Consider the following 14,859-nt stretch of genomic DNA (forward strand, 5'->3'; position numbering starts at 1 on the left):
TCAGATGGTTAGAGCATCGTCCCGAAGTGCAAAGGTTGCCGGATTGGTTCCCCAGTCAGGGTACATACAAGAACAGATCGATTTCCCTGTCTGTCTCTCACTCCCTCCTTTCCTCTCTCACTAAAATCAATAATAATCATAAAAAAATACCAGTGGTACATTTATGCAATGCAGTACAGCTCTGTAATAAAAGGGAGAAGAAAACCTGCTGGAATATGAAACAAGAGGGCTAAATCTCAAAAACAGTATGCTCAGTGAAAGAATCCTGATCCCAAAGAATACGTACGGTATGATTTCACTGACATGAAGTTCTGGAACTGGCTCAAGTAAACTGAGAGTTAAAACACTGAAAACAGCTCTGGCAGGGTAGCTCCGTTGGTTAGAGTGTGCTCTCAATATACCAAGGTTGTGGGTGTGATCTCCAGTCACCATGGAAGAGACAACCAATGAATGCATAAGTAAGTGGAACAACAAATTGATGTTTCTCTCTCTCTCCTCTTCCTTTCGCTCTAAAATTAATCAATAAATTAAAAAGTTAAAAAAAAGTCACTGAAAACAGTAGTTGTCTCTGGGAGAAGGACAGGTATTGGGGCAGGATTTAAAGAAAGGAGGCATGAAGCAGCTTTTTGGAATAATGGTGATGTCTTGTATCTTGATAGAGGTTTGTGTCTCACAGATTTACCTATTTCACTGTATTTAAATTTTACCTAAAAAAGACTAGTCAAAAAATATTGTTTTGATTTTTTAAAATATGTTTTAATTTTTTCTTAGAAAATTTTTTACTAAAAAGACTGAAGTACTATTTTACTTATTAAATAAGCAAAAAATATTAAGTAAATTAAAAAAATTTTTTTTTATTAAGTTAGAGGTGGAGAGGCAGAGAGACAGACTCCTGCATGTTCCCCAACTAGGATCCACCCGGCAAACCCCTACTGGGGTGATGCTGTGCCCATCTGGGGCGCTGCTCTGTTTATCAGCAACGTAGCTACTTTAGTGCCTAAGGTGAGGCCAGGGAGCCATTCTCAGTGCCTGGGACCAACTTTGCTTGAACCATTTGAATTATGGCTGCGGGAATGAGGGGCAGGGTGGAGAGAGAGAGAGAGAGAGAGAGAGAGAGAGAGAGAGAGAGAAGGGGAGGAGTGGAGATACAGATGGTCATTTCTCCTGTGTGCCCTGACTGAGAATTGAACCCAAGACTTCCACACACCAGGCTAACGCTCTACTGCTGAGCCTACTGGCCAGGGCTAAAAATATTTTTAAAAGCTCTGGATTGGTAACTCAGTTGGTTAGAGTGTCATCTCGATATACCAAAGTTGTGTGTTTGATCCCAGTCAAGGCACGTACAAAAGTCAACCAATAAATGCATAAATAACTGGACAAAGTCGATGTGTCTTTCTCTTTCTTCTCTTTCATCTCTTTCTCTCTAAAATCTATCAATAAATATAAAATATTTTTTTAAAATATAAGAAAAATTAAAAGAATAATGTACAATAGTGGTCATGCTCCTATAAAACTGTTAGTCTACTTGTGAATATATAATTGATATAATTTTTTTTGGAAGGCAATTTGGCAATTTGAATTAAAGGCCATAAACTTGGCTTACCTTAACTAATAGTTATACATTTTATTACCTGTGTTTTTGCTGTCATATCCTAGAAATAGTTGCCAAATTCAATGTCATGAAAATTTTGTCCTATGTTTTCTTCTAGGAGTTATATTGTTTTAGGTCTTATATTTAGTTCTTTCATCCATATTGAGTTAATTTTTGTGAGTGGTGTAAAATATTAGTTCAATATTATTTTTCTGTGGTTATCCAGTTTTCCCACCATGATTTATTGAAGAGATGATCCTTTTCCTATTAGATATTCTTGGCTCCCTTGTTAAATATTAGTTGACCATATATACGTGGGGGTTTAATTCTGGACCTTGAATTCTGATGATGTTGAATAAAATGTTCTATAGATATTTGTTAGGTCCATTTGGTCTAATGTTTGGTTCAACTCCATCATTTCCTTGTTGATTTTCTGTCTTGATGATCTATCCATTGTTCAAGGTAGGGTACTGAAGTCCCCTACTACTATTGTTGTGCTTTTCTCCATTCATATCTGTTAGTGCTCCAATGTTGAGAGCGTATCTTTTTATGCTCGTTCTATCTTCTTGATGTCATGAATTGACCCCTTTATCATATAATGACTTCCTCATTACTTGTTACTATTTTTGGCTTAAAGTCTATTTTATCTGGTGTAAGTATAGCTAACTCCACTTTCTTTTGGTTTCCACTGCATATAATCTCTTCTTCCATCCCTTCACTTTGATTCTGTGTGTCCTTAAGGCTCAACTGAGTCTCTTGTAGGCAGCATAGAGCTGGGTCTTGTCTTTTAAAATTTATTCAACAACTCTGTTTCTTGATTGGTGAATTCAATCCCTTTATATTTATACTAACTTTTGATATTAAAGACTTATTATTGCCATCTTATTTATTGCTTTCTGGCTGTTTTGTACTTCCATAGTTTCTTTTCCTCTCTGTTTCTGGTTACCTTTGTACACTGGGTATTCTGTGTGTGGGTATGCACTGTTTCTGTTCCACACAATGCCCCGTTCCCTCTTGGCTCTGCTCTAGGTTTTTCCTTTATAGTTTCCATAGGGCTTACACACACATCTTAGCAATAAACTAGGCCACTTTAGGCTGATAGCGACTTATATTTGGTCACCTATAATGGTTCCAGCCTTTTACTCCTCTTTAAAATCTTTTTAATGTTCATTTTTAATGATTTTAGAAAGAGGAAGGGAGAGAGCAAGAGAGAGACAGGAGTATCCGTTCCTGTCTGTGCCCTGACGGATCCACCCAGCAATCCCCATCTGTGGCTGATGTACTGCCCATCTGGGGCCACTGCTCTGTTGCTCTGCAGCCGAGCTATTTTTTTTAGCTCCTGAGGTGAGGCCATGGAGCCATCTTCTGCACCTGAGGCCAACTGGCTTGAATCATTTGCACCATGATTTGTGAGGGGCGGGGAGAAGGGGTAGGGGTGAGGAAGCAGATGGTTGCTTCTCCCGTGTGCCTTGACCAGGAATCAAACCTGGGACTTCTACACGCTGGGCTGACACTACCGCTGAGCCAACTGTCCAGGGCCAATAAATAAAAAGTCTTGGAAAATATTATTTAATAGAATTAAATTACTTATTTTTAGATAGACCTTGATTTAAAATAGGGTAAGTTTATCTTAAATGTTGAATTTTCTGTGTAACAAATATATATTTCTTTTTTTTTCTTTTCTAGAATTCTGGAGGTGGAAATGGAGTTGATCTTTCAGTGCTAAATGAGGCTCGCAACATGGTGTCAGATCTTCTGATTGATCCAAACCTTCCCCCACAAGTCATTTCTTCCCTGCGGAGTATCAGCAGCTTGATGGGTGCTTTCTCAGGTTCCTGCAGGCCAAAGATTAATCCTCTCACACCATTTCCTGGATTGTACCCCTGCTCTGAATTAGAGGACCTGGCTGAGAAAGGAGATCGAAAACTTCACAAGGTCAAAATACAGTAATCAGCCAGCCTTATTTATCACTTTTTTCCAAATTAAAACTGTTCTTTAAAATCTTAGATAAACTAGAATTTCTTTTTCAGGGATCAGGTTTGTTTGTTTTGTGTGTGTGATTGTTGTTGTTTTTCAGTGTGTTAAGTTTCTTGGGCAACTTTAGAGGTAGTTATAATCTGAAATAAGTATTCAGTTTTTATTCTAAATAACTTTGCTGTAATTAGCAGTTACAACTGCATCAGTAACTGTTTATTTTTGTTGTTTGTAAGTAGTAGAGCAACAAGTAAATTTAATTCCAGGTTTGTGCAACAAACTAGTAGCCAAATGATGTCAGTAATCTATTTTATTTATAATCCAGAAATTGTTCTGTTGAGCCAGGAAGAACTGATAATTATAATGTTCATTTTATGCATTACATGGCATTATGTATTTGAAATTGATTTTTACATTTTTAAGACTTATTTTGCCTGCCTCTTTACCCACTAGAGATTACTATAGCCCAATAGGCATTGATTTTTCCATCATTAGAAATGGGATTAAATTTAAATATCAATGCTTCAAAATAGGATTTTTCCTTTAGAAAATAATACTGTTCTGAATAGGCATTCATTATGCTTTTTTCCAGAATGCTCTTGATTGTTTTATTTGACTATCAATATCTTTACCAGTTGCTAAAATCAAAAAGTAAAAATAGAAATGTTTTGGAGATTATGCTAGTTTAACTATTTTCTTCTATAGGTAAAGAAAATAACCAAGAGAAGATAAAGTTTAAATCACTTTGTTTACTCATAATAGTGTATATAGAGCTTAGAAAAAGTTTTTTTATAGTTTTTGAAAGGATTTTGATCATAAGTTAATTTCATTTTGTTCTTATTATTAGGGTATAGAAATGTTGAAAAACTAAGCAAGCCTGATTAGGGCAAAAATTTGATAATTGTTGATCATAGATGTGGATCATAGGTAGTTATGTGATGCTTTTATTTTTAAAAATTATATACAATATCACCTGCCTTAATCAAATCCTAATTAACACTGGTACTTAGAAGTTTAATCATGGGATAGCAACAAATTCATCAATAAAACAGCTAATATGTTCATTTTTTAGTTAATTTTCACTTCATCTATTGCTCTTTTTATTTTCCATTGACTAGATGTTTATTATAGTAAGTAATGCTTAAAAATCTTAATCATAAAAACCATATTGATAGTATTATTGGTACTCTGTTTACTGTGTAGAAAGGTGTACTGGTACATTTTAGAAGCATTTGAATAATAATATTAAAGAGGGTGCCTACATACCTCATTTCTTGAACACTCTAGTTAATTAGGCTTATTTTGGGTACTAGTACTGGTAAAAGTAAGTCATATAAGAACCAGGAAGTAACCCTCATTTTTTTTCTTAGTGTTCTTTAAACTTCTTATTTGAATTTGAATTTTACATCTAATTTGTCTCTGCTTTTAGAAAAGAGTGTAAGAAACCTAATATTACTTCAGAAAGGAACAACAGCATTTATGAAAAAATAATTAGTAAGGAAAAGGAAATGGGAATAGTTTAATGTAAATCTTTATATACTGTGATAAGAAACAAGAAAGGTTATATGGACCTAAAATTCTAACTAACCACGAACCTTTACTAAATCATCAACATCCTTGGGAAAACTTAAACATGAGATAATTATCTCTTTGAGATGGTTTCAGTGTCTGCTGGTACGGGAAATTCATAAGCAGAAACTGTTTTCTGTGCATCTCAGTAAGACACCTGTTCTCAGTGATAAAAAGTAAAATATTTTCAAAAATAAGGGTGAAATTTTATTAATGCTAAAGGTGTTTTGGATTTTAACCATTAATTCAAAAAGCAGCTTAGAATCCTACAGTTTTTCCAGATTATCCTCTGTGGACATTAATTAGCACTGTGCTGAAGATAAAAATGTTTTAGAGTATAGAGTTGATTGATAGTCCCTGATAGTAATCTTGTCCTCTGAAATTGTTTTTTAGGGTAAATCTTTCATATCTACTTTTAAAATGATCAATTGTTTTTTTCTCGTGATAGTAGGAGTAAAATGTACAAAAGAAAAAATTAAGTTGTAGGGAGTTCAGAAATCAGTTTTTAGTAGGAGAAGGCTAAATAGAACAACAGCATAGAATGTGAAATTTGGAGTAAAATGGACATACTTCCAGAATAAAATGTTCTTTCTCCTGTCCATGTTAAGTACAATATATACTTCGTATTGATTTTTATGCACCATCTTTAATAATACATGTACAGCATATTGTAGGGTAACAGTTTTAACTGCTGTTAAATTATTTAACAGGGCCTAAACAGTAGGAATAGTTTACCAACTCCACAGCTGAGGAGGAGCTCAGGAACTTCAAGTCTGCCACCTATTGAACCTTCTTCACGGTGGGAACGCATTAATGGCAAAAGGCCTCACCAAGAATTTGGCATTTCAAGGTAAAAATCCCCAGAGCCTGTTAAAGAAACCTGTGTCTGATACATTCACTTTGTTTCTGTGAATGAAGTCTGAAACAGTTCTAAAAACAGAAAAGAACAATTGAAATATTTTAGGTACAGGGCAGCATGAATAGTAATATGACATAATAAAGAAAGTGATTCTTAAAAAAGAAGCTAACATGTCTTATTCCAAAATTTAGTAAGCTGGGTACAAAGCATGCTGGGGCCTTACAGTAAGCTAGAATCAATTTAAGACAAGGTACATCCTGGAAAAGTGATTAAAGTTGGTAGAGGTAGCCACTACAGGAGCGGTTGCCGGGTCCAATGCAAAATACTCAAGGTAGGTCAACAGTTACTGACTTGTGAAAGGAGGAACACATTCTTAGGGTTCATCTCAGATGTTAAATATCTTTGAAAGGCAACAATAACTATAACGAAATGAAGTTGGGAAAATGCAGGAGCCTGAATCCAAATGTAAATACATCCATTTACCATGATAACAAAAGATTCAAGGCTTTGTCTTAAAATCCTGGAAAGATAGTGATCTCTTGTGTAAGTTACAAGCTTCAAGTCAATATTACTTGTTGACTATATTGAATATTACTTGAAACTATAGTAATAAAATTGGAATTAATGTAAATTTTCTGTTAAGCTATTGTTATTACTGAGCATGTGCTTTCCTTTTAGCTTGAGCTGTGTAGTTACACACTTACAACAGCAGGTGGCAGAATTGGATCAGAGCTATTTGTTAAAATTTATGTTAATATATTTATTTATATGTGAAATATGATCAGATAATTTTCCAGATTCTTTTATGACTTATTAACTTGAATCTTTATAATACATTCAAGTAGATTGAATCCTTGTTTATTAAAAAAAATAGTGTGAAATAATATATAGAACAGACATGCATTTAAGTATGAAAAAGAGTACAAGAAAATAAGGTTTGGTCCAAACTGCCTACACTTGTTAGTAAATGGAAGCAAGACATGGAAAAGTGAATGATGTTAGAAACTGAAAATATTACAGATATTTCTTAACCAGAGTAAATATCATCTTGAGAATATTGGACTTAAGGAAGAATGATGAAATGATTTTGTTTTTTTAATCCTTTCTATCACACTGATGTAATCGCTATATATTTGCATTGAAGAATGATTGATATTAAAGTAGAAACATAATCCAAAGAAAACTAATTTTTAACTCTGAGAAGTGTTCATATAAAGATATATGTAGGCAGATTTGATATAGTTACCTTGGATAAAGTAATTGGTGGTATTGTGTAACATCTACTTAAAGGAGGTAAGGCTAGAATTTTTCTAGTGTGCAGAAGTTAGAGCTTATCAGTAACAAATTTCTAAGTGTACATTGAACATCGGATAAGAGTACATGAAGCATTTATAACCACTACATTTTCTGAAATCCAAGTCTCCAGATCATTGCTATGCAAGAAAAAATTTTGTGATGATGGGAATATTTTTTATCTGTACTGTTCAATATTATAGTTTATAGCTCAGCTATTGATCACTTGGAATGTGTCTAGTATGACTAAGCAACTGAATTTAAATTTGAACTTTAATTAAAATATAAAGAACCATATGTGACTATATGGACATGTAAATCAACCATATTAGATAGCATAGCTATAAAAGTTTAACATATAGTGATGTGGTTTTTTTTTTTTTAACAAAAAACTAATAGACTTGTGACTCTGGAATCATGAGCCAGCCATGCTGACTTTAGTAGAGAACTCTAGAATTGAGATGACATATCCTAAATTTTTGAGTCTTGATTTGAATGCGGCTTTGGATTTTGAGCATAGTTTCTTTGTGATTTTTAATGACCCTGACTATACTTTGACCATTGCTTCAGTATTAGACCTCTCATTCTCTGAAACTAAATTTCTCCTCTTTCCAGCAGCTTTATTGTTACTATTGTTCTGGCCTAATTTCCTGGCACAATGCTGTCCTCTAGTGGTTGCTTACAAAGTTGATTTATTACTTAGAAAATTTGGTGTTACCTTGGCATCCCGTTTTTTTATTCTACAGGTATCAATTGTCAAGTCTATCTCTGAATTTCTTCTTTTCTCTATTGCTTTTTCTCCTTTACCACTTTGCCTACAGTATTTCATGCCTGGGCTATTGAATTATCCTCCTAATTGGCCTTCCCATTTCTAATATAATTCACTACCCGATCCATCTTCTAACCTTGCACAAGAAATCTTCCTTGAAACTGATTATAGGTTTCCATTCATTAAATTTTTGAACCCTTGCCTGACCAGGCAGTGAATAGAGCATTGGCCTGGGATACTGAGGACCCAGGTTCTGAAATTCTGAGGTCTCTGGCTTGAGCGGAGGTTCATCCGGCTTGAGTGCAGGCTCACCAGCTTGCGCGTGAGATCATAGATGTGACCTTGTGGTCACTGGCTTGAAGCCCAAGGTCACTGGCTTGAGCCCAAGGTCGCTGGCTTGAGCAAGGGGTCACTCGGTCTGCTGTAGCCCCACGGTCAAGGCACATATGAGAAATCAGTCAATGAACAACTAAGGAACCGCAACAAAGAATTGATGTTTCTCATCTCTTTTCCTTCCTGTCTGCCTGTCTGTGTGTCCCTGTCTGTCCCTCTATCACCCTCGCTAAAAATAATAATAATAATAAAAAAAAATCTTTGGACCCTTTTCTAATCTCTGTAGAACTGTACCCAAATTCCTAGCTTGGGGTTCAAATCTTGTTATTCCCTCATGACAAAGCTGGACCTTTACTTGGAAAAGTTAAGTTAAAAGTACCTTGGACTGAAAGCAATAAACATTCTTGAAAAGAATGAGAATAGAAAAATGATTTGGAAAGCTCTCTAGGTAAAAAACAACATGCATACTTTTGTTAGACTTTTCCTTATGGTTTTCTGATAATTTTTAGTTTAACATCATGTTAAAATTAAATTGCATTATAATTTCCAGCCTACCTTATTTGTGTAAAGAATAATCTAGGATTTATCACTGTTCATTTCTGAAAGGACTTGAGAGGTTAATTAAAGGAGCCATTACTTTACAACACAAAAATACCTCTCCAACATCATTTTTCTATCTGAAACTCCAGTCAAGCTTAACTTGCCCCTTCTGTGCCCCTTTTGTTCCCTCTACTCTCATTTCTGTGTATTTTTTTAAAAATGGGCTTGGATGTCCTTTCTGAAGAATAACACCCTGACATCCTTTTCCTTTGGTCTCCAACAAGGAAAAGCAATGTTTCATTTATGAATCTCCTTAATACCTTTCCTTGCCTCTTTAATGGCACTTTTCATGTTCTACCTTGTGTGTATTACTACTTTTCTGAGGTGTGCTTAGTTACAGTAAAGAATTTGAGATTGCACTAAAATGGGTCTTTGAAGATAAACAGCTGTTAATAAGTGTCCTGCAAGAGTATGCAGCCCATATTGGATTATGACCATTGATACTACCTTCTACTTAAGTTTCAGACCTTGGATGAGGTTTCTCTGGTGAGGAAGTTCCAGGAAAGGATGGATAATGCTTTTCTGGGTTAGCTGACAATTAAATTACCCATCCCTGAGTTCTAGTGTTAGTACTATGGTTTAAACTGTTATATCTAAACTGGCCATTAGAACCCAGACCTTCCCTGTGGACAAATAGAGCACATATTCAGAGCTCAAAACTCATTCATCTTGAACACTTTCTCTGGGGGAAAAAATAGGCTGATTGTGTCCTAAAATTATGTGGGCTATCATCTGTAGTTATTTTTATGCTAATGAGACTTACTCTTAACATATTTAGATTCATCATCATGTCCGTAACTGCTCTGTAATTATATCAGATCCCTTGCTGCCTGGCATGAGTATGTCCCTTTAATACTGTACTTGGGAATAAGGTTTTCAGTTCTGTGATGCTAATTTATTAGAGATTTATACCAATGCCCAGACCCTGTTTGAACTATAGAGATCAAGAAGGCTCATGGTGTTACCCACTGTTTCTTATATAAGAGTAGTTCTGTAAATCTAGTCATCCTACAGCCAAGTTTATACAACTGCTTCCAAAAAGAAGAAAAGTGGTGATACAAACCTTGCCAAGGTAATTTGCATTGATTTTCTAGAAATCAATTCATCATATGGCTTAACTCTGTGACCATAACTTTTGGTATCTCTTGTAATGTTTGTGCACTTGGATTTGAAGACTGATTCCCAAGTTTGATATTATCACCCTCCTACTCACTGTTAATAATCATTGAGACTCATAGCCTCTCTTGTCCTCTACTTTCTTCAGTATTGTTTTGTGTAATCCCATTGTGGGTATATAATATAATTATCTGGTTCTAGGCCAGGAATTAATGAGATGATTCTGGAACTGAGCTGAAAACCTAAAATATGACCTATCCCTTTCAATTCTAAACAGCTAACTAAATGTATGATATGTGTTGCTCACAAAAAAATAGGGGATATTTTATTGCTTCATATTCATTTTGAAATTTTTGTGAGCAGTATACTTCAATTATTAGAAGACCCTGGCTCAAGGTAGAAGACTGTGGAGCAGAATGACCCATAGCTCATCTCTGAAAAGGAGAAATCCCTATCTTTGTTTTGGGTATCAACCAGGGAGTATAGTAAAGATATTTCTATTTGAATATTGCTCTGGATGGTAACATTACTCTTCTTTTCAAGTCTCCTGCTCTGCACGTGGGCAAGGAATACTTAAATACAAAGAATCACTGAGCATTTGCAGGGAAAGGAGTTTATTGGGGGATATTATTTGCATGTTGTATGTTTTTGCAAAACTGTCAACAAATTATTATTACTATTGGCTTGAGAAAAAAATATTATAGACTCTTAAGTCCTGAATTCTAAATCTCTAGTTTTACATGTGGAGAAACACACATAGAAATATAATTGTTTTGTGGAAAGAGCATATGTTTTAGAGTCAAAGAAATTGGAAGTTGTATTTTCATTGTAAGAATTTAAGGACATTATTTAGCCTCTTAAAGCCTTAGTTTCTTTATCTATAAAAGAAGAGAGTAACACAGGTAAAGTATGCAAAGTACATAAAACAATGGATAATACGTGATCAGTACTCAAAATAGCACCATTATTATTATAATTTTTGTGAATATTAAGAAAGAATTTTTGCCTGACCCATGGGGGCACAGTGGATAAATAGACTGTCGACCTAGAACACTGAGGTCCTGGGTTCAGAACCCTGAGGTTGCTGGCTCGAGCACAGGCTCACCAGCCTGAGTGTGGGGTTGCCAACTTGAACATGGAACCATCAACATGATCCCATGGTGGCTGGCTTAAGCCCAAATGTTGCTGGCTTGAAGCCCAAGGTTCCTGGCTTGGCTGGAGCGCACCCCTCCCTGCCAGTTAAGGCATGTATGAGAAGCAATCAATGTACAACTAAAATAAATGACACAACTATGAGTTGATACTTTTCATAGTCTTTCTTCTTTCCTGTCTCTTTCTCTCAAAACAAATTTTTTTTTTCAGTGAATTGATTTCCAACTAGTTTTACATGCCTTCTCTTTGTAATACATATTTTTTTCTCCTATCAAGATATAGGACAAATTAGATTTCTAGAAAAAGGCCCAAAGAGAGTCTTTTTTTTTTTTTTTTTTTTTTTTTTACAGAGACAGAGAGAGCTAGAGAGAGGGATAGACAAGGACAGACAGACAGGAACAGAGAGATGAGAAGCATCAATCATTAGTTTTTCATTGCGCATTGCGACACCTTAGTTGTTCATTGATTGCTTTCTCATATGTGCCTTGACCGCGGGCCTTCAGCAGACCGAGTAACCCCTTGCTTGAGCCAGCGACCCTGGATCCAAGCTGGTGAGCTTTGCTCAAACCAGATGGGCCCACGCTCAAGCTGGTGACCTCGGGGTCTCGAACCTGGGTCCTTGGCATCCCAGTCCGATGCTCTATCCACTGCACCACCACCTGGTCAGGCCCAAAGAGAGTCTTGAAGCAGAAAGTAGCAAAAGAAAGAGTCCACTCAAAATTGAGGAGCAGAAAAGATATATTCTCTAGAAAAGTGAGAATAGGAACCTAAAAAGAGAGCATTTGTTTATTCCAAAAACATCTGTTGAACACCTTTTATCAGGCATTGTGCTATATCCACTGTGAATGCAGAGATATGTTATAGCCCCTAAAGGACCTCAAAAATAAGTGAGGGAAAAGAATCTGCAAATAGTAAAATTATAATATGCTATGGGTAAATGTTGCAATAGAGACATGAGCCCGGTTTGTGGTGGCACAGTGGGTCACATGTCGACCTGGAGTGCTGAGGTTGAGGGTTCGAAACCTTGGGCTTGCCTGGTCAAGGAACATATGGGAGTTGATGATTCCTGCTCCTCCCCCTTCTCTCTCTCCTCTCTAAAATGAATGAATGAATAAAGAAATAAATAAAAACATAGCTAATTAAAAAAAAAAAAGCCTGACCTGTGGTGGCACACTGGATAGATCACTGACCTGAAATGCTGAGATTGCTGGTTCAAAACACTTGGTCAAGGCACATATGACAAGAAACCAATAAACAGCTAGAGTGGAGCAATTACTTCTCATCCCTACGCCCTCCTCTCTGTAAAAGCAATAAAGAAAATCTTAAAAAAAAAAAAAAAAAGACATGAACAGAAACCTTTTGGTCACAGAAAAGTCATCTTTCTTGAGTAATGAGGTGTGGAAGTGCAGAAAACATGAAGGGATTGGGGAAGAGCTTGAAAACCTAGTCTACACTAAAAAAAATTGAGTGAAAAATAGAAAATCTAGGTTTGTCCTTGAGCCTCTGGCAAATACTGTACCCACATTGGGAGGTGACTAATGGAAGAAAACAGGTTAGTGAATATCTAAGAAAAGAAGGTAGCATTTATGTATTTATGTTGTACTTATATATGTGGCCCTGGGCCAGAAGCTTCAAATATATAATCTTAACTTCATTTCATGTATTACATTGGTATGAATGCCTACCTATATTTAATATCTTCATAAGAGCCCTAAAACCTGTTTCACTTATAAGAAATGACTGACTTAATAGATAATTAATATCTGTAAAGAGAGGACACAGAAAACTGAAAAATGACATATTTTAGGCTAGTGCTTCTCCGTGAAGTCCTTGGACAGAGCAATATCATCAGGTCCTCTAAGAACTCATTAGAAATGTAGATTATCTGGCCCTCACCCTGGTTTACAGAAGCAGAAATCCTGGGGTTGGGACTAGCAGTCTGTGTTGTACAAAGCCCTCCAGGTAACACTGATGGCCTGCTTTATGCAAGCAGTGTAGCCTGTGGACCTCAACCTGTTTTTGTAAGTAAAATTATATTGAAACATAATCATACATATTTGTTTATTACTGTTTATAGCTGCTTTTATGCTACAATGGCAAAATTGAGTAGTTGCAACAGTGACGTAACAGCCTACAAAGCCAGATGCTCCTTTACGGAAAAAGTTTGCAGGCTCCTGCTTTAGGCCTTAGGCACTCAATAGATGTCTAAACTCTGAATGTATAAGCAGATTGTTACCTAATTGAATGGAAGATCATGAAGAAAAATGAGAAAATTTCCCATAGTTTTAAAATTCTTAACCTGTTATCTTTCCCTTTTAGTCAAGGATGCTATCTAAATGGGCCTTTAAGTTCAAGCCTACTGACAGTCCCGAAGCAAAGGTCATCTTCTGTGTCACTAACCCACCATACAGGTCTAAGAAGAGCTGGTAAGAAATCATTTTTTATGGTTTAAATGGGGGAGGCATCTCAAAGTATATGGCAGTGCAAAGTTTTCTCATTACACATTAATAGCTCATTTTAAATACTACTTTTTGTGTTGTTAAGTTAACATGACTAAGCAATTTAGGTTGGTTATTAGTTCACAATGCTCATTCATTCATTAAACACTTTTGAACATCTACATACCAGGAACTTTGTTAGGTACCAAAGATTCAGGGTAAAAAATATAGAACTATTTAACCTGAATTTTTGCAGATCCAGACTCAAATATCCAGACCAAGGGAAAATTCCCAGAAAAGTATAGACAGTAGCCTGGAAATTATGAAAAAGAAAAAAATCTTGGCCTGACCTGTGGTGTAGCAGTGGATAAAGCGCCGACCTGGAAATGCTGAGGTCGCCGGTTCAAAACCCTGGACTTGCCTGGTCAAGGCACATATGGGAGTTGATGCTTCCAGTTCCTCCCTCCTGTCTCTCTCTCCTCTCTCTCTCTCCCTCTCTCTCTCTCTCCCTTTCTCTCTCCTCTCTAAAATGAATAAAAAAATTTTTTTTAAATCTTAAAAAAAAGAAAAAAGAAAAAAATCTTAATTTGAGCATAGAAAAATCCCAATTATAGCCTAAGTCATTCTAATTGGAGTTTTCTGTTTATTTACTTATTTGAGGTATTAGTGACCCATAGTATTATATTAGTTTAAGGTATATAACACAGTATTTTGTGTATATTGCAAAATGATCACAGTAAGTCTAACATTCATTACCATATATAGTTACAATTTTTTTTCTTGTGATGAAAACTCTTAGGATCTACTCTCTTAGCAACTTTCAGATATGCAATATGATTTTATTAACTGTAGTCACCATGCTGCACATTATACCCCCATGACTCTGTAACTGGAAGTTTGTACCTTTTTACCCCCTTCACCCATTTTGCTTTAAAACTTTTTGGATGAAATATATTTTATACACAACATGGTAGTGAAAGAACAACACTGACAGTCTGCTTTTAAACTATATATACTATGTGTGGTTTGGGGCAGTAACAATCACAAAATTCTTTTATACACAATGTTTGACATACAATAAAAAATTGAAATGTGAAGAGTCGGGAAAATGTTACTTATAAGCAAGAAAAACAGGCTCTCGGAGAAGAGCTACATATACTGCTGT

At 35.7% G+C, this 14,859-nt stretch overlaps 1 protein-coding gene across 1 annotated transcript in view; it reads left to right on the forward strand.

Moving 5' to 3' along the window:
• Positions 1-14,859, forward strand: part of PDE3B (phosphodiesterase 3B) — a 178,035-nt gene that overhangs the window by 102,977 nt on the left and 60,199 nt on the right. The window contains exons 3-5 of the mRNA XM_066251014.1: positions 3,278-3,526; positions 5,845-5,984; positions 13,576-13,682. Of these exons, the coding sequence (XP_066107111.1) occupies positions 3,278-3,526; positions 5,845-5,984; positions 13,576-13,682 (496 nt within the window). The remainder of the gene's footprint in view (positions 1-3,277; positions 3,527-5,844; positions 5,985-13,575; positions 13,683-14,859) is intronic.

This window comes from Saccopteryx bilineata, chromosome 1 (assembly GCF_036850765.1).
Source record: "Saccopteryx bilineata isolate mSacBil1 chromosome 1, mSacBil1_pri_phased_curated, whole genome shotgun sequence".
NCBI lineage: Eukaryota > Metazoa > Chordata > Mammalia > Chiroptera > Emballonuridae > Saccopteryx > Saccopteryx bilineata.